Source organism: Bos grunniens, chromosome 23, assembly GCF_055505025.1.
Source record: "Bos grunniens cultivar Pamir isolate PY7600 chromosome 23, Bosgru_T2T1.0, whole genome shotgun sequence".
Classification (NCBI taxonomy): domain Eukaryota; kingdom Metazoa; phylum Chordata; class Mammalia; order Artiodactyla; family Bovidae; genus Bos; species Bos grunniens.
The window spans coordinates 11,091,408-11,116,240 of record NC_141187.1 but is presented as its reverse complement, the minus strand read 5'-3'; the positions used below and the strand labels follow the sequence as shown (position 1 = coordinate 11,116,240).

At 37.7% G+C, this 24,833-nt stretch overlaps 1 protein-coding gene across 1 annotated transcript in view; it reads left to right on the top strand.

Moving 5' to 3' along the window:
* Window positions 1-24,298, top strand: part of SRPK1 (SRSF protein kinase 1) — a 73,590-nt gene extending 49,292 nt beyond the window's left edge. Inside the window, 10 exon segments of the mRNA XM_086371343.1 lie at window positions 550-656; window positions 1,626-1,791; window positions 4,693-4,718; window positions 5,148-5,361; window positions 5,739-6,158; window positions 6,878-6,978; window positions 12,424-12,531; window positions 16,827-16,896; window positions 20,318-20,410; window positions 21,825-24,298. Of these exon segments, the coding sequence (XP_086227469.1) occupies window positions 550-656; window positions 1,626-1,791; window positions 4,693-4,718; window positions 5,148-5,361; window positions 5,739-6,158; window positions 6,878-6,978; window positions 12,424-12,531; window positions 16,827-16,896; window positions 20,318-20,410; window positions 21,825-22,009 (1,490 nt within the window). The 3' untranslated portion in view covers window positions 22,010-24,298.
* The last annotated feature ends 535 nt before the right edge of the window (window positions 24,299-24,833 follow it).

Here is a 24,833-nt window from a genome sequence, read left to right as displayed (position 1 = left end):
CAGTGGGATTCTGGGTGCTCACACAGCACACGTGGCGGTGGCACCAAGGTCAGGTTTGTGCACTGCAGAGGATAAAGCAAGTCAGCTTCTTGTTCTTTAAAAATGCTGACATTTACATTTTTTAGGTTGTTCTGGTATATTGTTTTCTGTAGCTAAAGCAGAATTTATTTTTCCTTGCTCTGATACTAGGAGAGTTGGAGTTGTTACCCTGGACATTAGTTCTGACATTAGGGAAGAAGCTGATCAACACCTAAAGCCTAGTGCTCTCACTAGCTTTATGTACATATTTCACTCTTATTTTAATCACTGTTTAGATGCATAGTTTTACTGATAAACCAGCTCCCCCCCCAAGTTTTCCATATTTTGGGTATTTTTGGTGACAAAATATTAACCTTTGAAATTTCATAATATTGACAGCTAGATTTTTTTTCAGGTAAAGCGCTGTAACTTTTTATACTGAAAGAATACAATAATAATTTCCTTGGGGTGGAGCACAGCTTGTCTTGCCCTTTTCTTCTGTCTCTGTTTTCCTCCTTAACAAACTCCTAGATATCTGCATGGTATTTGAAGTTCTGGGGCATCATCTACTCAAGTGGATCATCAAGTCCAATTATCAAGGGCTTCCTCTGCCTTGTGTCAAAAAAATTATTCAGCAAGTATGTATCCTACTATTTTCTATTTTTTCAAGGTTGTACTCCATTTATAGTTATAAAATATTTGCTATATTCCCTGTGTTGTAAAATATATCCTTGTGGCTTATTTATTTTATACATAATAGTTTGCATGTGGTAGTTTTTTTAGTTTCTTAAAGTGTCTGGAGTTTCCTATTTCCAATAGAATTTTTACTTCTAAAACTAAGTTTCTTAAATTGCTGAAATTGTTTATTCAGCCTCTAGGGTTTATTGGTTTATTGCGTTTGTTTTTAAATGTTTTAGCACAACCATTTCCCCCAGGTTCATCTTCCGTATTAATTATTAGATGGAGAGCTGTGTTTAATGCCTGATTTTAGAATTTTGGACCGTTATCTAGAAGTTCTGGTTGCAAAAACGGATTGTATATTGATAAAGAATACTTTGTCAAATTACGTCCCGCTCTTTACATTATTCATGAGCATTTTCTCATAAACAGCTTTCAATATACAGTAAAGGAGTTTTATCATCAGGAAAGTAGTAATACTTCAGTGGCAAACAGTTTGTTTAACTAATGTGTTTTGTTGGACAGAGCGCCAAACTGGGAAGCACAAGACCTCAGTTCTTCAATAAGGAAATTTAAATTTAAACATACTTAAATCTCTTTCATCGTCACCTACATTTCAGTAGTTACAGGACATGTCAACCATTTATTCTCAGTCTCTATAATGTACTTAAAGAATATCTTCAAATAGAATTAACTCTGTAAAGCTTGAAAGAACATTTCATTGCAAATAAACTCTTTCCTTTGTTTATAGTTTAAAATTAGTCTTTCTGGGGAAGTTTTTTAAAAAAAAGAAAAAGCTTTCTTCTCTGTAGGAAACTACCATATCATTTTTATATCTTTATTTTTCACAGTGTTGTATTGTAGCTTTTTTCTTCTCCAGGAAGACTTGTATTCAGTGTTTGTAAGTCTACTGTTCTGTTCCCATTCAGGTGTTACAGGGTCTGGATTATTTACACACCAAGTGCCGTATCATCCACACTGACATTAAACCAGAAAACATCCTGTTGTCAGTGAATGAACAATACATCCGGAGGCTGGCTGCAGAAGCAACAGAATGGCAGCGCTCTGGAGCTCCTCCACCTTCCGGATCTGCAGGTGTATTTTCTTTGGGGACTTGGTTTTCATTAGAAGTTAAAAGTTCCTGTTTTTATTCTATTACCTGGCAGTTAAGTAAAGCACCACTAATTCACTTAAGAGTAAGGTACAGTAAGTACTTAAGTAAAAAATAGTTCCAGCCTTCAAAAGACTTTTTTATGCTGAGTATTATTTCCATAGGGGAAGAATACTGTGCCTTTTAGGTTCAAATATGTTGTGTATTATAAAAGCTGATTCATGTTAAAATGTTTTCTCTTGTGATTTGATGTTCTTTTTTTTTGATGTTCATATATGCTGACCTATGTGAATCAGTGATCCTTGTGCAGGGACATGATAGCATTGCTGTTAAAAGTATGGGTTTGAGCACTGGAGTGGACATACCTGTTTCGAATCCTTGCTTCATTGGTTAATGACCTTGGGCAAGGGATTTGACTGCATTTTTCCTCATGCATAACTTATTGGGATTAAATTTCACATGAAGCAATTAGTAGTATGCCACACAGTATTATGTATAAAATAAATGGTGGCTACTATGATTACGATTGATATTTTTTTTCTGTTCGTGGTACAGATTTTAATTTTAATAATTTAATTATATTTGAGGAACTCTCTTGATCCTCAAGGTGAAGTATCAATTGTCTGTACACATCCCTTAAAAAAAAGAATACCTCCACAGGGGCAAGGGGCAGCTGTTCAGTGGGCATAGAGTTTTCATTTTTACAAAATGAAAAAGTTCTAGAAATGTTGTGCAACTATGTGAAATGAACACTGCTGAACTGTATGCATTACAATGGTTAAAAGGGAAATTTTTTGAATTTCAATTCAGTTCAGTCGCTCAGTCATGTCCGACTCTTTGCAACCCCATGAATCACAGCACACCAGGCCTCCCTGTCCATCACCAACTCCCGGAGTTTACTCGAACTCATGTGCATCGAGTCGGTAATGCCATCCAGCCATCTCATCCTCTGTCGTCCCCTTGTCCTCCTGCCCCCCATCCCTCCCAGCATCAGGGTCTTTTCCAATGAGTCAGGTCTTCGCATGAGGTGGCCAAAGTATTGGAGTTTCAGCTTCAGCATCAGTCCCTCCAGTGAATACCCAGGACTGATCTCCTTTAGGATGGACTGGTTGGATCTCCTTGCAGTCCAGGGGACTCAAGAGTCTTCAACACCACAGTTCAAAAGCATCAATTCTTCGGCGCTCAGCCTTCTTCACAGTCCAACTCTCACATCCATACATGACCACTGGAAAAACCATAGCCTTGACTAGACGGACCTTTGTTGGCAAAGTAATGTCTCTGCTTTTCAATATGCTATCTAGGTTGGTCATAACTTTCCTTCCAAGGAGTTAGCGTCTTTTAATTTCATGACTGCAGTCACCATCTGCAGTGATTTTGGAGCCCAAAAAAATAAAGTCTGACACTGTTTCCACTGTTTCCCCATCTATTTCCCATGAAGTGATGGGACGGGATGCCATGATCTTAGTTTTCTGAATGTTGAGCTTTAAGCCAACTTTTTCACTCTGCTCTTTCACTTTCATCAAGAAGCTTTTTAGTTTTCTTTACTTTCTGCCATAAGGGTGGTGTCATCTGCATATCTGAGGTTATTGATATTTCTCCCTGCAATCTTGATTCCAGCTTGTGCTTCTTCCAGCCCAGCGTTTCTCATGATGTACTCTGCATATAAGTTAAATAAGCAGGGTGACAATATACAGCCTTGACGTACTCCTTTTCCTGTTCGGAACCAGTCTGTTGTTCCATGTCCAGTTCTAACTGTTGCTTCCTGACCTGCATATAGGTTTCTCAAGAGGCAGGTCAGATGGTCTGGTATTCCCATCTTTTTCAAAATTTTCCACAGTTTATTGTGATCCACACAGTCAAAGGCTTTGGCATAGTTAATAAAGCAGAAATAGATGCTTTTCTGGAACTCTCTTGCTTTTTCCATGATCCATTGGATGTTGACCATTTGATCTCTGGTTCCTCTGCCTTTTCTAAAACCAGCTTGAACATCTGGAAGTTCGCAGTTCACGTATTGCTAAAGCCTGGCTTGGAGAATCTTGATCATTACTTTACTAGCATGTGAGATGAGTGCAATTGTGTGGTAGTTTGAGCATTCTTTGGCATTGCCTTTCTTTGGGATTGGAATGAAAACTGACCTTTTCCAGTCCTGTGGCCACTGCTGAGTTTTCCATATTTATGAGTTTATTTTACCACAATTAAAAAAAAAATTTTTTTTAAGGAGGACTGAAGAGTCTACCTTCCAGCTAAACTAAATTAATATCTATAACATACTATATAATAAATTACCGTAACTGTTGATACCACTTTCCTTTTAAAACTGACAAGTGCCAAGAGGAACTAGCCTTAGGTAAGAGATGAGATGGTTGTTGCCTATCATATTCCATTCTAAGCGCTACATGGGAAGGGGATTTTAGCAACATTAATAGTGTGAATTGGGCTATCCTGTGGATCAGTGGTGAAGAATCCGCTTGCCAGTGAAGGAGAGGCAGGTTCATTCTCTGGGTCGGGAAGATCCACCAGAGAAGGAAATGGCAACCCACCCCAATATTTTTGCCTGGGAAATCCCATAGACAGAGGAGCCTGGTGGGCTGCAGTCCATGGGGTCACAAAAGAGTCAAACACGACAGTGACTAAACAATAGTATAAATCAGAAACGGGCACTTGGTTCTTTGCATGTACTGATTCTATTTGGAGAAGAGTTTGTTTAAATTTATTTTAATGGGTCACCTTTTCTATGCATTGTTCTTTAAATGTTATTATTTTTTTTAATGTTTCTCACAGTTGCTTAACACACTGTACAAAAAAGACTTCATTCTGATAGGGTGTCTTAGTTTATGTTGCCTGCTGAATGCCAAGATTCTGACTTGGTTTTCTTTTCTTTTCAGTCAGTACCGCACCCCAACCTAAACCAGTAAGTATAAGGTGTTTCTACATTTAATTCTGATCTATGGGCAATGGGCAGGGGTTCTTCTCTTATGGATCACAGTTTATTTAGAGTTTAGAAAACAAAGAAAAAATGTTCCTGCGCTTCTGTAATTTTCTCCAGTAAATTCCTGTGTGTCTTCAGCAAGTTTGTACTGGTGAGGCCTCCATAAATTTGAGCATGTTTGAGCGTGAACCAGCCCCACAGACTGTTCTGAGGACCAAGATTTGTTGTGTATTTTGTTTTAATTTGGTTTCATAAGAGTATCTGCATTTTTTTGGTTAATGAAAAACTTAAGTGTTGTGTTAGGGAAATAGTGGAATTTAATCAGGAAGTAATTAAAATTAATAGTTATCTCCAACTAGGGGTAATGGATTAGCCACCTGAAGGCTTTATCTGTTTGTAATCTCCGCCCAGGCTGACAAAATGTCAAAGAATAAGAAGAAGAAATTGAAGAAGAAGCAGAAGCGCCAGGCAGAATTACTAGAGAAGCGAATGCAGGAGATTGAGGAAATGGAGAAAGAGTCGGGCCCCGGGCAAAAAAGACCAAACCAGCAAGAAGAATCAGAGAGGCCTGTTGAAAGACCTTTGAAAGAGAACCCACCTAATAAAATGACCCAAGAAAAACTTGGTATAAATAGAGCATCACAAATTACTTTATAGCAAACTTTAATTTATCATTGTTATATAATGTAGTGGTTTCATGCGTACACAGCATCTCTGGGGGTGTCCTTACACAGTAAGAATATAGAACTTGTCATAAATGTTAGGTAATATTCAAATGTAATTTCTAAGTTTTCTCAGGAAATGCAACATAGACCTTTTTTAGCAATTGGGTAAGAATTAGAAGATCTTTGTCCTTCCATGAGTAGGCTTTCGATGTGCAATCATGTTTTTATGTCACTCTGTATAAGTTCTGGAAAATGTTCTAATCTTATGGAGAGATTTTTTTTTTTGCTTTCATGCATACGCATACATGTGCATCCTTTTTGTCTGTTTGTTCCTTAGAAGAGTCAAGTACCATTCACCAGGATCAGACACTTACAGGACGTGGTATAGAGGGTGGTGCAGCAGAAATTAATTGCAATGGAGTAATTGAAATCATTAATTTTACTGAGAACAGTAATAAAGAAACATTGAGGCTTAAAGAGGATCTACGTAATGCTAATGACTGTGATATCCAAAATTTGAAGCAGGAACCTAGTTTACTAAGTTCCCAAAATGGAGACAGCAGCACATCTCAAGAAACAGACTCTTGTACACCTGTAACCTCTGAGGTGTCCGATACCATGATGTGCCAGTCTTCATCAAACGTAGACCAATCATTCAGTGAACAGGACATCAGCCAACTTCAAGAAAGCATTCGGGCAGAGATACCCTGTGAAGATGAACAAGAGCAAGAACATAATGGACCACTAGACAACAAAGGTAGTTTCCCATTACTCCTTTCCTCCATAAGATATTCATGAATTTCTAATACATCAGACAAAGACAAATAATGTATGTTATCACTTACATGTGGAACCCAAAAAATAAATGAGCAAAACAGAAATTGACTTGCAGGTATACATACAAATGAGAAGAGAGAGAAGGGGAAGGAAAGATGGAGGTGGGGACTGAGAAGAACAAGCTACTATGTATAATAAAATAGACAGGCTAAGGGATATATTTTACAGTCCAGGGAAATACAGCATTATTTGTGGTGACTTTAAATGGAATGTAATCTATAAAAATGCTGAGTTGCTGTGTTGTATACTGAAACTAATATGTTGTAAATCAACTATACAATTTTTTTTTAATTACCACATAGAAAAAAATTTTTCATGAGTTTCTAAAAGTATACCTTTGTTGTCATAAATACAGCTTTACAGCAGGTATCCGAGTTACCTTCAGTGTATAGATGTGTAGTTCAGTTTGATCTTTATTGGTCATATAGTGAACACACAGCGTTTTTACTTGTCGCTTTGAAGGCAGAGGTTTTATTTCTGGAAACTTGAGGTGTTGCTTTTACTTGTTTTCAGTCTTAGAAAATGTATTAATAGGTGGCCAGTTGGGGGCCTGGGTGTGTTACCTCACAGAGTTTTGTTAACCTTTGGATATTTCTCTGTTCATTGAACACTCTTACTGATGATACCTGTTGTCTATAGGAAAATCCACTGCTGGAAATTTTCTTGTTAACCCCCTTGAGCCAAAAAATGCAGAAAAGCTCCAAGTGAAGATCGCTGATCTTGGAAATGCCTGTTGGGTGGTAAGTTAAGCTTGTCTCAGTGTTTTGAAGAGACTGGGGATAAATAAGAATTTGGACTTCGTCGTGCGAAAAGAAGCAAACATCTGCAGTTCTCAACCTAGATTGCCAGTGACCATTTTAGCTTTCTCTTAACCTTTGCATGAGTAGAGAGAATGGTATGCTGAAACAGTCCCCTCCTGCCCCTGCACAAGGTACCTGTCACCGACATTCAGTGATATCCACTCTTGGCTGGTTTTATCTGTATCCTCATTGACATTCATAGTCCAAATGCCCCCGTTCAGACTTTCCCTTCTGTTTTTTAAATCAGCATCTAACCAACTTATTAATTGTAACCTTTTAATTCATTTAATATATTTTGGAGCCTTTGTCAACCACAAATTTATATCAAATTCAGTTTTATGTGATACTTGCTAATATACTACAACCTTCACGTATTCTTGACAGTTCTTTGTGATGAACAGTCTTTGCTCATGAGTCTTCTGTAGTTGACCTAGAACATGCCCAGACATGACATTGCTAAGTCAGAAGTTGAGTGCTTTTTTTAAAGGGGGGTTTTGATATATAGTATCTTATTAATACTGTTGTTTACCAAGTTAGTGCTTTTGTGTTGTTTTTAATGAATATCTTTTTAAAAATCTACAAAGAGTTGCACAATAAACAGTACTATTCAAAGAGCCGTATGCTTTATAAACAGGGATGCTGGAGACTATTGAGGTGAAATCCACTTTAATAGATCCTGTTCATTTTTATATTTCACATTCCCTATTCCACATGACATTCTATATCTAATGGTTCATAACCAAGTAGGATCTCAATTTCAGTATTGATTCCAGAATATTGTGGTAACATTTTAGTAAACATCAAGTCAGTACCTAGCACTAACTGATAGGAATATGGAAAAGCTTTTTAGGTAATTGGAATTATCTCACCAGGCCACCATATTTTTACCTGCATGACTACAGTGGCTCCTCACTTCTCTTCGTTGTCCTTTCCTCTTACTGTTCTCAACACAACTATCAGAGTGATCCTTTTAAATGCATGTCAGATATTCTCAAAACTTTGTGGTGGCTTCCTTTAGAATGAATAGAAGATCCTTACTGTGACCCACATACCACCACATGAAGCAAAAAACTTAGTTTCAAAAAGAGTAGATTTTCTTCAAGTTCCTGTTCAGATGGCATCTTACCAGGGGGATCTTTGCCTGAACACCTGCCTAACATAAACCACTACTCTTTACACCCACACACCTTTTATATTCACTCACGTATTTCCTTTTTTTTCCTCTCACCCTCTCCCCTAAGTTTTCTTTCTCCACGGCACTTAACCCAATCTGATTCTACATATTTGTTTAATATCCCTTTCGCTATCATGTATGTCCCATCACAGCAGAGATTTTTTTTCATTCATTGCTGTATCTATAGTGCTTAGAACAGTACCTGGTACATAGGAGCTGCTTATTAAGTATTTAAAGCAATTATAGAGGAAAACATTGACTCTAACAAAAATCATGTGGTATAAACTTCAAACGTCTGTCAGTTTTCTGCTTACGTCATTTCAAGTTCCTTTGCCTTTGTGTTTGGAACGCCTTCCGTCACACCTGTCTTGTGCATTTGGCATACTTTGCCTTATTTGGGTTGTCTTTCCTGTCATTTTTCTACACAGAATTAATCTATTTTCTTTAGTTCTCGCATGCATTTCTTTTTTTTAATGAGTCTCTATGCTAAAGTGACTTTGTGTGGGCGCAGGCTTGACCTGGGCACTAGCACGGTGGTGACTACACGTGGCGCCTGTCCTGCCAGGTCCTGGTCTGACCCCACATCTTGCCGGTCTCTTAAGCACAGCAGCATCTGGCATTCTCTAATGGAATTTTATATTATTTTCAAAGAGCTTGGTTTTTTAAAATATTATACTTTTCGCTCATCACTTACACACATACATATATAGCTTAGGGTCACTTACATAGATTTTAGTTCAAAAATCTGTGCCCTTCCTTTGCCAGTTTTTCACTCCCTGCATAATGGTATTTACCTTCATTATTGTTAATAAATACCTTAGGTATATTGCTTCCAATTCTTTTCAGTTTTAGCTATTTCTTCCTTTCCAATAGGACTTACCTGCCATTATATCTATCCCCTATCTTGTCAATTTAATATGACTTTGGGCTAAATAATTTCATGTTTCTATTATTAGGACTCTGATGCTATCTTCAGCTAAACTAAGTATATATTGTGTTATGATTCCTTTTCTCTTTTTGCCTAACACTGTTGCTTCATTTATTTACGCATTTTGTTGTTGTTGTTTTTAACTTTTATCATTTAATTCCACCCCATACTTTGACCCATTGCTTTGAATACATACACTTTAATACACATGGATACCTTGGGTATTGGTCAACTTTTTCTTCCTAAAGAGCTCTATCCTGGAACTTGTCTTCTAATCTGTGTTCATCTCTTTGGTTCATCTGCTGCGTCACTGCCATTTGAGATTTCCTTTCATAGTCATCCTCGAGATTATTGTTAATTCTCTCTATATATACATTTTGTGTCTCTCTGATCTTCTTTCCTGGTTTACTCCATCGTGGTTTTTGTTTGAAATATATACAGCTTTTAGTGGCTTCCTAAAGGAGTGAGCATCCTTGCATAGCTAATAATGTCTTCATTCTGTTTTTATACTCAGTTGACCGCATGTAAAATTCTAGGATGAAAATCATTTTCCCTCAGAATGTTTGTCATTGCTTCATGTTTTTCTAGTTTCTTGTCATTGCTGCTGAAAGTCTAGAGTCATTCTGATTTTTGGACCTTTGTATGAAATCTTTTCCCCTGAGGAAGTCTGTGGGATCATTTAACAGCCATGTGCCTCATGCCATCTATTTTTATCCATTAGCTAAGAACCCAGTGTGTGCTGTCAGTATTGAAACGCTGGTTCTTTGGTTTTGTTTCTTGATTTTTTTATTTTTTTTTTCTTTAATTCTCTTCTTTTCTAGCTCTGGTACCTCATTATTCAAATGTTAGATTTTATTCAGGTTCTCTAATTTTCTTGCATATCTCTTCTATTTTCTAACACTTCCTTTTCCAGGAGATTTCTCAGCTTGTGCTTTTAAGCCTTATATTTTCTTATTTCTCTTATTATATTCTTACTTTTTAAGAGTTCCTTGGTTCCATGATTATCTCTGAGAGGATATTATTTTTCCATTTTCTTCTTTATATGGTATCTTCCTTGCTTTCTTTGTTTAGGGTCATTAAACAAAAGACTGACTGACCATTTGAATGGAGTGCCAGAAAGCTGTTTAGAAGCTTTGTGCCTGGTGGATCTTGTTGAATTACTCACTATAAAATGATCTGTCTGAGCTGTTTGATTTCATCCTCAGATGTCAAGGTCTTAGATTGGTCGTATTTCCCACAGAAAATTTAAGTCTTCCTCAAATCTCTTAACCAGAGAGTAAATGCCTGACTGCTAGTGTTTTGAAAACTGAGTTAAGCTAGAAAACTGGGGGTTCAGCATACAATTACATATAGTCACTTAATTGCCCTGTATTCAGAATAGTACTCTCCCCTCAACCATGCCGAGCATCCTCCAGGAGCTGTTTTACCTGCTTCAGACAAAACCTCTGTGTTGGGTCAGGGAAGGGCTGTTACACTGCATCATGCCTGTGTTCTGAGCTCTGTTTCTTTAAAAGGTGTTCTAAAGCAGTGTTCATTTGTTCAATCCCACTTACCCGCCTACTTCCAGAAATAACCTGATACCTCGAAATCCTTGGGAGGAGGAATACTGTGGTATTTATCACTGTGCTTCTCAGCTTTCACTAGTGGCTTATTATTCAGCTTCCTTGGATCCATTAAGACATTTAATAATGATCTCTCTGCTTTCCAGCTCCTAAACTGTATTGCTGTGACTTCTTTGCCATTCTCGGTCTTTGTCAGTTTATTCTTTATTTATTTTTTAAAATGTATTTATTTATTTGAATGTGCCGAGTCTTAGTTGCAGCATGTGGGATCTAGTTCCCTGACCAGGCCCCCTGCATTGGGAGCACATGTCTTAACTGCAACCTACAGGGAAGTCCCTGTCAAGTTTATTCTTTAAAAATTGAACACTGGATTCTCTACAGAAGTGGAGTTTCAGGAATAAGTGGATGTGTGTGTTTCCAGTTCAACTTCTTTTGATGACTCTTGGCCTCATTTATCCTTTACAGAGTCTTTGTAAGGCAGTAGTAAGGCACCATGAGTAGAGACAGCTCCCTTGAAAACAGCATGACCGTTTTTCTAAGTGTTATCACCTGTAGTACATTTCCACTTCAAACTCAGTATCTGAACCCATTGTTTTCCTGTAAAACCACATCCCTCTCTAAGGCTTTCCACCCATTTTTTGTTGACAACTTCTACCACAGAGTTCCTTTTGACTCTTCTTCCTGTCTCCCACTTCTAGCCATTGAATTTTTAAATTGTGCTTATTCTTCCTGTGAATGTCCTTGGTTTTAACTCTTCTCTCTCCTGTTTTCACAGCCATTGTTCAGATGTTCATTACTAAGCCTAAATCTGGCCATAAACCAAAAGAAGATTACCGGAATGGTGTTCTCAGAGGTCCTGTCAGTATTCTTACAGGACGCTCTCCTGTTTCCTAACATGCTGTGGTGTTCTTTTGTCGCCAGATGAAATCTGAACTCTTCAGCCTAGCAGTTAGCTGTGTTTGGCTTTTGCAAATGTCTTTCCATGCCTTTGTGATGTCCCCTCTACCTGAAGTACTTCTGGTCAAACTTGTTCCCTTTGGAGCTCCTCTCAGTGTTGGTTTTCTGCCTGAAGCTTACTCTGCCTAAATTCTGCGCTTCACAAATTGCTGTTTTCTTTATTTTTAGATGTTTTCCCTTTTCCCCATACATGTGTTAAAGAAACTGGTTGTTTTGATCATTGCATCTCCATAGTGGTTAACATGGTCCCCAAGATAAATGTTTTGTATTTTTGGAGGGGTGAGGTAGCAAAACGAGACTGAAGGCAAGAAGTCTTTGGGTGGTGTTTGTAAGGCTCTTAAAACTTGAAACCTACATCTTTTATTTTCTCATGATGAGAACACAGCAAGGAAAAGTTTGAATGGAACCTAAATTGGGAACATTTATATGTTGAAATGCAAAGTATTTTAGACAAACAAACAACTTTTGTTTGGGGTGATAGTTTTCCATTTCTTAAAAAACAATTTGTTATTGCCTAACCTGTGTTATCCATATGTAAGTTCAGGCTCATGTTTGCAGAAATAATTTAGAGCAGATGGCATGTAAAGAAAAGTGCTATTTAAAGCCAATAGCATAAAAATGATACTTAAGAAATGAGCCACACGAGAACTTTGGTTTAGGGAAAACTTTGGTGAATTTATCTTAATCTCCGTTATTAAGCAATTATGACTTGTTACTTTTTAGAATAAATGAATTTTAAAATACTGTTTCCTTCATTTACTCAGCACAAACATTTCACCGAAGATATTCAAACAAGGCAGTATCGCTCCTTGGAAGTTTTGATAGGATCTGGCTATAATACCCCTGCTGACATTTGGAGCACAGCATGCATGGTAATGTTTTTCCTGTTGACTTTAACTTGTTATGTGGTAATTTGCTAATTTCAGTAGACCAGCAATTTAAAAAAATAGTAAAGAAATTTTTTTCTGACTTACTACTGGCACTCTAAATCCCATGTCTGGAGAGGTCTGAATTCAAAACCTTAGGTATAAACATCTGGCATTCCTTTCAGTTCCTGCCCAATTCCTGTTAGGTGAAGGAACCAAATGTTTCTTATTACAGATGGGGCTGGGGGTGGGTGTTAAAAACAACTGCTCAGAAGTGGTATTGCTTTTGCAGGTTACAGGTACCCCTTGCCCTTTCAGCTCTATTATCAGATAGGAAAAACCCTGGAAATTGATTCATTCTATACAGTTCTATTGGAGAAGGAAATGGCAACCCACTCAAGTGTTCTTGCCTGGAGAATCCCAGGGACAGAGGAGCCTAGTGGGCTGCTGTCTATGGGGTCGCACAGAGTCAGACACGACTGACGTGACTTAGCAGCATACAGTTCTATACATTCAGCAGTTCTTCAGACATGAAGCTCAGTCATCCATGGATTCTTAAGTTGCTGCTTTCTCCTTGTCAAGCAACTACTCAAGTGATCAGATTTAGTTGCTATTAAATGACTTCCCACAAATAGCTTCATGTTGGAGCATATTAAATTGTTTCCTGAAATGGAGGTATTCTGATTTGTGATTGTGTGTTTTACTTTTTTCTCTCCTACTTGTTGTAAGTGCCGTACGGGCAGGAGCCATGTCTATTATTATATATAGCTAAGTGTCTGGTTCAGGGCCTGAGACTTTTTGAGGGGGTGCTTACAGTGCATTTCTAATGCTCACTACCCAGAGTCATCACAGACTTCACAGATTAAAGGCATAGTTTTCCACAAGACTATTCTCACTTCAGACACCAGCTGCAAGCTCGGGGGTCCACAGGCCACCTACACTCCTGACCATCTGGCTACGAATTGGGGATTTCCACTATCCTTTCAGATTTAGTAATTTGCTAGAATCATTCACAGAACTCAAGAAAGAGCTAAAATATTACAGTTCTGATATAAAGGATATAAATCAGGACCACCCAAATGAAAACATGCATATATTGAGGCCTGAGAGGGTACCAGAGATGAAGAAACTTCTGTGTCCTTAGCATACCTGACTTTCCTGACAAATCAATGTGTATCACCAACCAGGGAAGTTCACCCAAGCTTTGAGTGCCCAGAGTTTTTATTGAGATTTCATTACAGTCTCTAGCCTCCTTATCCTTCCGCGAGATTAGGAGGTCAGGCATGACAACATTCAGTTCAACACCTCAACTTCCTGATTGTACAATTGGTCTTACCCACACTGGGGGCATGTTCATCCCTGCTCTTGAAACTGTGTCTAGGGACCCACTATGAGTCACCTTATTAGTATAAACTGAAGAGCGGTCCTAAGGGGCCCACCATGAATAAGAGTCACTTTTATGACTTGGAAATCCCAAGAGTTTAGAGGCGCCCTCCCAGGAAACAAGAACAAGATCAAACAAATTCATTAGTATACAGTAATACTTAATAAATATTTGTGGACCATCAAATGACTGAACTAAACCAGAAACAAACTATAATTTCAGCTGTTATTTTGTTTTGACACATCAGTGGTCTTTTAAGCAGGGGGCTACCCGAAATGAAGATGGTTTGGTATTGGTGCACAAGATGAAAAACATTGGGAAAAAAACTTCTTTCTTGCCGTACTTTAAAGCTTTGTATTGAGGGATTTGATGTGGTAGAGGAAATAACTGATACAGATGCCCCCATACAAAATATAGCTAGTGTGTAGGTGGCCTTTGATTTACTATGATGTGGTTTTTAATAGTTTAGTTGAGGGCAGTAAGTCCTGCTTGCTGTTGAAAATAGTACTGACAATGTCAGGCTTAAGAAGTAAGACAAAAAAGATGAAAGGAGGGGTTGGTTAACGTAGGCCCCTCTTTGGACCAGCTCACATACAGGAATTTTGTTGAGTAAGGGAAGGTACTTAACTGACTTGAGACAGTATCATGAAAACTTGAGCCCCATTTATTACCCCAGATTTCTCTCATTTGCTAATAGACATAGAAATATTGCTTTAAATATCACCATACTCAGAGAATAAAAATAAATCTTAGAATATCATAAGTGTCCTGGAGACATGGATCCTCCTTCATCCTGTGCAATCAATTGATAGAAAGATTGGGACCCTTTCTGAGAAGTAAAAAGGCAAGTTGTGAGATTGCCTACCACTTTAGTGATTGATACTACAAAGTTAGAAGCAATTATAAGAAGGGAATGTTCTGTGAAGAGCATTAAGAATGAATAAAGAATAGATACTGTGTCCACAGTTTTATCTTTCCAGAATATCATACAGTTGAAATTAAACAGCATGATTTGTTAGCTTTTTTTTTAACTTTGTAATACTCATTTATGGTTCCTCCGTGTCTTTTCATGACTTGATAGTTCATTCCTTTTTAGCACTGAATAATATTCCATTATCTGGAGGTATCAGCACACTGGATTTAGTAACTGGTTTTGCCTGTGGCTGTTAGCATGACCCTGACTGGCATAGAATAGGCCCTTTGGTCAGCATGAGACAAGGACAGGAGTGTAGCACCAGAGCCCTGGATCTGGGATGGACTTGGCCTTTCCGTTCTGGTCAGGTTGCTCATCTGTAAAGGAAAGATGTTCAACTAGGTGTTTTGTAAGCAAGTTTCTAGGGGTTTTTAGTTCTGTTGTGATCTTTTGGTTTGGGTTGGGTTTTTTGTACTGTTAATTATAAAATTGTAACTAATAAGCAACTACCTTATGTTCCAAAAATAAAGTTCTTTTAGAGAACTTTAAGTATCTAGATGGAAAGTTTTAGTGTTTTTGATCTGTTTTTGTTTTGCCACACCACATGGCATGTGGAAGGAACTTTAGTTCCCCAACCAGGAATTGAACCTATGCCTCCTGCATTGGAAGAGTAGAGACTTAACCACTGGACTTCCAGGAACGTGCCTAGAGTATTTTAAATTTTTAGAAAACTATCTTCTTTTTTAACTTGTAATATTTTCACTGAATCTCAACATGAGGAAAAATTAAAGTACTGGTTTTAGGAGAGATTGACAAATTTTGATGAACAAGAATCCGTTTGTTTCTGTTCTGCTTTGAGGGTGTAACAAGTATCTGCTTTATCAGTGTAGTTCAGTAATGAACTGCTAGCATGTAAAACAAGCTATGCTGAGCAAGGAGCCACACAGCATTGCTGACATTTTAGAGACAATCCTGAAACTTCTGGTTTTGTGGTCTTGTTCTGGGCAGTAGTACAGCCCAGGTGATACATTTTTGAGAAAGACTCTGCTTTTGTGACAATGGCAGACCACCAAGACCTAGACCTGGATCTAAATTGAGAATGTGCCCCAACTAAATTCACCCCACATTCCTGAGATTGTCTGGGATACTTGGCACCATTGAGTCAGTCAAAATTAACCCGTGGTTACTAGCACTTGACTGATAACTGTACTTTTTATATCAATAAGGTCCTTTTTAAAACTGCTGTTAAATTACTTGCTCTCTTGTTAATCATTGAAAAATTAATACAGCCCCATCACTCGGATGCTGTCCTCTGTACTGACACTTACTCCTAAGGAAATCGCTTTTTCAGACCCTCTTAAACTGTTTACAAATTTTCTTGTTATAGGAGACATGCCTCTCTTTTTCTGATTGTTGAATGCATACCTGCTGATCAGTATTAGTGGCTTCTGACTCCGTTTATACTTCATCTTTTTCTGATTCTCTATAGACCAAGGAATTGGGAACTCTCTATCTGGGACAGTTTAAGAAGTGCTTTCCAAAGCAAAACTTACTTTAAAAGTGCTTTCTACCAAACTCTAAAGAGTCCTAAGTAGAAAAATTTCTGAATTTTTTTGGTTTTAAGTACAAAATCTTAATTTCTAGATGTGTGAATTTATTAAAAAATACTCACCTCATGAATAATTTAATAACTTAGAATCACCTTAGATATGTCCCTCTCTGAGCAAAAAGAGAAACTTAAGAGAGTTGAATTAATGATTAAGAGATTGGGACGCAGGGGGCTTGGAATAATCCATATATTGATATTAACTGAGCTTTTGCAGTTTTCTTGCTCCATTTTATTAAGGTGCAGGTGTGAAAGGAAAGTTCTTTAAGAATAATTTTAGACAACATTTGCAGGTTTTTCCAAGAAAAAAAATTACTAAAATTGAGCCAAATAGCAGTAAACTTCCCAGAGGTCTTTTTTTTTTTAAGGCTTTCATAAGCTTTTCCTCTTTTTCTTAGGCCTTTGAACTGGCCACAGGCGACTATTTATTTGAACCTCATTCGGGGGAGGAGTACACTCGAGATGAAGGTAGGTCCTCTCACCTAAGGCTGTCTGTGCATGGTGGCTGTCATCTGTTAGTACTAAAGAGCCTTAGTCTTCTTAGTGTGCTAAGTATATATAAATCCCAGAAAAGAAATATATTTTATATTAAATATTAGATATAGTAGATATTTTATGATAGATATTAAAGAATTCTATGTAAAGATTAGAGAAAAGGCCACAGTTGGTTGAACTGAAACTTGTATTTGCCAGATTTCTTCTAAAGCATCTAGTTGTCTTCCTTCCTGTATATTAGTAAATCAGTGATTCATTCTTTACCCAGTTTGGATCTACCTGTTCATCGATTTGTTGCCTAGTTATGCTTCCAACTTTATCCGGAAGTCAATTTCAACATACATACACTCCTTGAATGCAGAGAATATATCCTCTTTGTCTATATAAATTATACAGCATTTAGTGTTCTTTTTTTTTTCCTTTCTGAAAATGAAAGCTATATATTTTTTCTTTTTAAATGATACTAACATTTAGAATTCCATTTTAAAAGAAAATATTACAGGTTTATATTTTACAATACCAGTAGGAAAAGCCTAAGCTGTCAGTTGCTTTATCTGAGAGGCTGTGAAACCAGACAATTACATGTGTGATTATTTTTTTTTAATCATGGTGGCGTTCAAGTAACTAGATGATAGCATGAATTTAAGAACTTTATTAAAGGAATGTTTTACCTTCTTTATTATATGATTTTGGCGCTTTTGTTTTCAGAATCATTGGGGATTACTTTGAGAGAGTACTGCCACTGTACCCACCCAGGGTGGAAAATAGGTCTTTTACTTTCTGTGCTTTCCTTGATCCTTTAAGAAAACAGGTTCTGTGCTGTATGGAACTGACAGTGCTCTTTTCTCAAACTGGGGTGTCAATAGGCAGTGTTAGTAAAACCTCCTACTAAGTATTGTTTGGAAAATGCTCTGCTAACTAATCTCCATAGCCATATACCTATTTTAATGGGTACAATTTGGACATAATTTCAATACATAAGCCCCTTTTAAGAATATACTATAATTACTACCTCTGTACACACTTGATTTTCCCTATTATCTGCTTGCTTCTTTTCTGGATTATAAGTTTGGGGGCATAGACTTAACACTGTTTTAGAAATGCACTACTAGGGACTTCCCTGGTAGTCCAGTGGTTAAGATTTCATGCTCCCAATGCAGGGGGCCCAGGTTCAATCCCTGGTCAAGGTATTAAGATCCCACATGTTGCACTGCACAGCACAGCAAAAAAAAGAAAGCCCTACTATATCTGTTTTGTAAGGGTAATTAATTTTTTTTCTTTCCCTAGATTCCCTATAAATAGTCTGTGGTACAAAACTCATATAGTGGCTAGAATTATATTATATGGGGTATTATGCTATCAAACCTGAAAAGTGAAATGTAAATGAAAGTCTCAAGAGACGCGAGAGAACCAGTTACCCTAGATATTTAGATCATAACTTACTCCCTTCCGTTCCAGTCAATACTAATAGTCCTGAGATAAAACCTCAGTACTATAGGAGCAGGAAAAAGTAAACGCTTAGCCCTCGCTAGTGTAGGCATAGGGTTAGGAGTCATGGTAGGACTGGGGCCTAAGTAGCATGTCTTCTGCTATTAGAGACATTCCACAGCCCTAAACCTTAGAATAATACTTAATAATTTTGCCTGTCAGGTATATTAATCCTATGATTAATTGATAAACGAGAGGTAGGTTGCTGCAACTAAAAGTAATGTTACGATTTCAAGGGGAAAATAATTCCTTAGCATAAGAAAAATAATAAAAGAACCAGTATTTTACTTGGAAGTTTACAGTAAGACAAATTATAGTCTCATTTATAATTAATGTATAAAAAGATACTTATTTGCAGATCCTGCCTAAAATTGGCAAAAATTTCGTATCAGTGAAATACTTGTTACCAGATCATAAATTCAGTCAGACCGCCCAAAGGTTATAGTGAGTTCATGAATAAAAAGCTGCTTTTAAATGACACCAGTGAGTCCTTTACATGAAAAATAGGAAGCACCTGAAACCTTCCCAAATTCCCAGATATGTGAATGTCCCTAGCATATTATTCCCCTCTGAGATACATTATTAGAAGGTTTCAGTGATTCCTTTTGACCTTGATTCTATAACTGCAGAATTAAAGTCATTTTTAAAACTGTTTTGTGGCTAGGAGCCATTGCTTTTTAAATCTCTTCGTATTTCCTTTCTGCCACCTGCAGGGAAAGGTAGTAGGGCTGTCTGTAGGTGTGGATGCAGGCTAGTCCAAGCTCACCTGGAGACAAACTGCACGTCTCCTAGCAGCGCTCACAGTCCATAGTCTTGCTGGGACAGTTACAAGGCACTGCATGACTTAAACACTTTAGAGCCAAATGTGGTCAAGTATAATAGCTGTGCTTTAAATGTTGTTGCTAATTTTTTCTTTAAAACTATGATTTATTAAATTACAAAAAACCCTCTGGACAAGACATGATGAGATAGGGGCTGTTATCTGAGCTCTAGCTCTTATTAGCTGTGTAACTCAAGTAGTCCATTCACCTTGAGGTTTTATTTTCTCACCTTTAAAATGGGGTATTTAATTTTTGGCCTGTTCTACAAGGTGATTGTGAAAACTTAATCATATGTGAGTGCTTTGTCATGAACATTCTTAAATAAAGTGATATTATTTCCCACAGAGCCCTATTGAACACTGTTATAAATATCTGTTATCAGTATCTATCCTAGAATGTCTGAAGCATATTGGTACACTTTTTACCTTACTTGTAAAACCCACCTGAACCTAAACATATAGACAAAATAGAAATAAAATAGATAAGCCTCCAAACTTTAGAATGGGACTTGCCAACTACAGGTGATCAATCACCTGAAATAATTCTTGGCCTTCCCAGTCTTCCCTTGAGTATCCTGGGTTTTATTTGTAGTTCCTTTTAAGTAGCTAGTTTTTGAAAAAGCTGTTCATAGAAAAACCTCTTTTACAGCTTGTCCTTGATCCTGTTCTTCTTACCCTTCTATTTTAGACCACATTGCGCACATTATAGAGCTGATAGGCAGAATTCCAAGACGCTTTGCCCTCAGTGGGAAATATTCACAGGACTTCTTCAATCGCAGAGGTAGTATTGTTAACATGAGTTTTCATCTAGGTCCCAGGGATGCAGCTTCAGGAAGCAGAGCATTCACACCAAGATGGTTTTTAGTTACCACTCAAGTCCCACTGGAGTGGTTATCTGATTTGTAATGGTTTTCTGGATTCTCCATTAGATGGATAGAGTCCTCTTCTCATTTAGGACAGAAAGCAAGCTGAAATGCTTTACAAAGAGGTGTGCATGCTACTCTTTCTGCCAGTGTTTAGAATTATGTTCGTTATTCCTATTATGTATGTCTTTTTCCCCCCTCTTGAAATGTTTGAAACATACAGATCACATTGCATTGATCATAGAACTTCTGGGGAAGGTGCCTCGCAAGCTCATTGTGGCAGGAAAATATTCCAAGGAGTTTTTCACCAAAAAAGGTAAAAGAAGTGTGTTTGTTCCCAGACATTGAGGGGACAAAAGTGTTTGACAATGAAGAGGTAAGTACTGCTGGGTACAGTGTCCTCAACACCTCAAGAAGGATGCTTCTTCCTTGAATGCAGAGCTGTGACTTAGCAGAGACTGGAGCCAGACCATCTGGGTTCAGATTCCAACTGCTGTACTACTGATACGATCTTTGACCCAAACTCAGTCTCCTGATTTCTAAATGGGGATTACTTCATATTAAATTAGTAGTGGGCACATAGTTCGTTGATTATTCCTACTATAGCACTTCTGAAAAATGGGCAGATTTTGCTGAGGCAGTTCTATCAAAAGACAAGTAAAATTAATTTTTATACTTTGAATTTCGTAAGTTTATGTTATCATTTATTAGTAAGGAAAACAAAGATAAAATTCACCTTAAATTTTTTACTGGATAATATTATGTTGACATATTTAAATATGTATTTCTTAAGCATTCCAAATACTGAAATGTGAAAACCTGATCCTACAAGGGGCTAGAAAACTGTCCAACCTTTTTTCCCTTTTTGTCATGATTCCCTTTTTCCTCAAAATCTCTATACTTGTGCTAAGAAAAATCTTTTTTTGTCAGCACTTGAGAGCAAGCAAGCATTTCTTAATGTTTCTGTTTGGGGCAAGAAGGTGGTGAAGTGCTTCCTGAGAGTTCTTCCTTTTGTGCAAAGTCAGGTCAATGGCATGCATGTACCAAGTAGGTAATCAGGCACTCACTGCCCACAGAAGAGACTTCAAAGAAGTGTTACATAAGAAAAAAAATTAAAGCAGCATTAACCTTAACAAGTCACTGATAATTGACTGTCTTTAAAAAAAAAAAATTGTTTCGAGGAGGCAAAAGGAGATTGATGTTCCAAAATGGTACAGTGTGATTCAGCTGTATCTGAAAATTTGTGTTTTTTTAGTTTTATTTTTATACATGTTGGACGTGGTTTTTAGCTCATTATTTTTTAATTACTGCCTTATTTTGAAGCAACATTTACTAGATTATTGAGCCAAAAATAGAGTACAAGCAAATTATTCTTCGTATGTGGTAATAAATTGCCTCTGAATACCATAAGACCATGCTGAGTATATCGGCTTTTAATTTTCAGTTTAGTGAATACCTCGTTCCTGACGGGCCTACCCAACTTGCTCAGGACGAAAAATCCTAGAATGGTGGATCAAAATATTGTTTTAAATTTTTAGGCCTCGTGAAAAATGGAGACACTTCTTTCCAAGGAAGGCATTAGATAAGAGAGGTGCTTTATGAATAGAGAAGGATTAGATTCTGGTGGCAGTTTGATTTCTTGATAGACTGCCTGGATTAGTTCCTGGATTTCCGCAGAACAATGTCACTTAGCAATGTTGGTCAGTTTCTTTGTACTGTCTTTACCGTAGGTGACCTGAAACACATCACGAAGCTGAAACCCTGGGGCCTTTTTGAGGTTCTAGTGGAGAAGTATGAGTGGCCTCAGGAAGAGGCAGCCGGCTTCACAGATTTCTTACTGCCCATGTTGGAGCTGATCCCCGAGAAGAGGGCCACTGCCGCCGATTGTCTCCGGCACCCTTGGCTCAACTCTTAAGCCCAGTCCAGCACTGCAGCAGAGATCACGGGCTGGCCCTCCACCCCTCCCCTCCAAGCATTTCCCCCTTCCCTTTTCAGGGTGAAGCTCTGCCTTCAAGGGTTTCTAGGGTGTTTGTGTCTTTTATTTAATCCAACATGTTCATTTGGGTTTGCTTACTTGACCCTGTGGAGATCCTCCCACAGCCATTGGGCATCCTAGGTGAATTTGGCCTTGATTGGGCTCTGCCAAAGACTAATGGACTAAAATGTGAAACAGCCTCACACCCTGTACCCTTGTCTTTCCATCAGGACATCCTTTAAATTATAAGCATCCTTTTAAAAAGAGCTATGAAGATGTATGAGCTCATCCTTTTATTCACTGACTCTAAGAGTCAAATATTCTAGTGCATATCCTGTTGCCAGCATGAGGATGAGAAGGGGAAAGGGTGTTACTTCTATGTACAGCAGAGACATTAAACTTGCTGTATCCAGGCTGCATCATCTTCCTGGATTGTTTCTGTTGTTCTCTTTTCTTCATATTTTTTTCTGCGACTTTTAAGCTACTGTGTTTTTAAATGAGCTGTATAAACACCAAATTTAGGTAACATTTATCACTGTTCAAAGCACTGTCAAATTCCTTTCATCCTTTAATAACCCTAAGGTCCTCGAATCTTCAGTCTGATTTTTGATGGAAACAGAACTGGAACCATTGACTAGTAATTTCTTCAGAACCACGTATGTTCTGCAAACAGTCCTTTCCTGTGTCTTTTCTGTACCCTAATAGCAGAATTACTTTGATTGGCTGTTTATTTTTTGTTTTTTAATCCCTGGCTGGCACTTTACTCATTGCACTTGAGTTTATTGCCCCATAATTAAAGAATTGAGGATGACTCTGGGAAAGAGAACTAAGTTTCAGAGATTTTCCCATCTAAGAAGAAACTATCCTAGAGTTCTTGGGTTTGTTTTTTTTTTTTACAAACAGTCCCCAATTTTTATTTAGGGCCTTTGCTTTACCTCGTCCAGAATTCAGCCATGAAGCAGTTTCCCCTTATGGCTTTGCCCTTCTCATTTTCTCAGAGGCTTCAGGTCTTAAACGAAATCCCAGGATACAAGAACCAAGGGGAGGGGGTGGGATGGTACTTTTTTCATTGTTGTTTATTTTGAGGGTTGTGTTTGTTTTTATTACTTTTCTTTCTCGATTGGTTTAAGATTAGCCATTCTCTGCTGCTATTTCCTTGTATAATGTAAGTTTTAAATTTTGAGATGATTGAAATGTACTTGAGGCTTTTTTTTTTTAATGGGAAAAGGAATTTGTGAATCTTATTTTAGGATGAGCCTCTCCTAGACTTGCCCTAGACATTACATATATTCTTCGGGTCATATTGAAAAGCAAAAGGGGCAGGATTGGGGTCACAGCTGCTTGTTCTGCACGGACCAAGTGGGCCTTGGGGATTCAGCATTCTCCAGAAGTGGCTACGGGACTGATTTACAGAACGCCAAGGAGGTGCAACTTGAGGCTCCGCTAACAAAGCAGCGATGAGACTGCTGGGTGGCCAACTTTCTGTACAGAAAATTGGAATCTAGATTCTGTCATTTACCAACAAAGGCAAAGGAAAAAGTGGTGCAATTATGCAATCCATTTAACTCACAAACATATTACCCTGAATAACTGGCCAGCCGTTTCATCGGATCCTTGATGGTAATCCTGAAATCAGACATGTTCCTGTAGAAAGAATTTTAAATGAGGCTGTCTATGCACCTATCAAGAATAAAGAAAATAGATTGTATCAAACAACGGCAGGGAAAATCGTTCAGCAGTTCTAATCCACTTTTGGTTTTCAGCGATACATTCATGTAAAGCAATACCAGACTAGAACTGAATTCTTTCCTACACTGTAAAATCACAATTGTGGAATGATAGGAATTCTGGTGATGACATTAAAGTGAACTAAGCAAAACATACACAAATAGAAGGCCCTGTTTTAACAACTAACATGAAGAGAAATGTAATGAGAGAACCTGTAACTTCATTTTGGAAATGTTTTCCCACCAAATAAGGGCTTTCCCCCCATCTCTTAAAGAGCCAGATGAATTCAAAGCCGTAGAAAGAGGCAGCTGCAGAATTTGATCTTCCAAGTTTTCCCATGTACCTTTATTGAACTTACTGTCAAATTGCCAGGATCTCACTAAAGGATTTCTATTTGCTCTCAGTAAAAAATAAAACCCCAAACACATTTTTATTCTTTCTACTGGGTGCATTGTCTGTTTTCTTTGTAAATGCAGTACAATAAAATTATTTAATAACCTACATGTTTCCAGAAGATTTCTGTTTGTTGCCCAAGTTAATCTGACCTAGCTTCAGAATGGAGGAATGGATTGGTTGAGTTGCTTTTTGGACTTAATATACCGTGAAACTGTATAACTTAAACACATATCATTTTGTGTGGTTGGTAGCTTTGTTTCTATCTTTAAGGAGGTGAAGTGGGATTAACAAAGTACATTTTGGAAAATTCTAAGAAAATTGTTATTCCTATAACTCAGCACCATTTTTCCTGAATATTTGTGGGTTGTCTTTTTTTTTTTTTTCTCTAAAGATCACAAAGTGCAAAATATCAAAATTTTGTGAACCTCAAGGCACTGGAATACACAGTCTTTCATGTATTTGTCTCGTTCACCCCTCAGTATAAATTCTTAGAAATGGGATTGGCTGGGGCAGAGAGTAAGCACATTTTAAAGGCATTTAGTAAATGTTGCCTAACTTAAGTGGAGAACAGTTGGACTGGTTTGTGGTGACCAACAGTGTTTGAATGAGCCTGTTGTAATCTCTCTCATTTTGTTCCTAA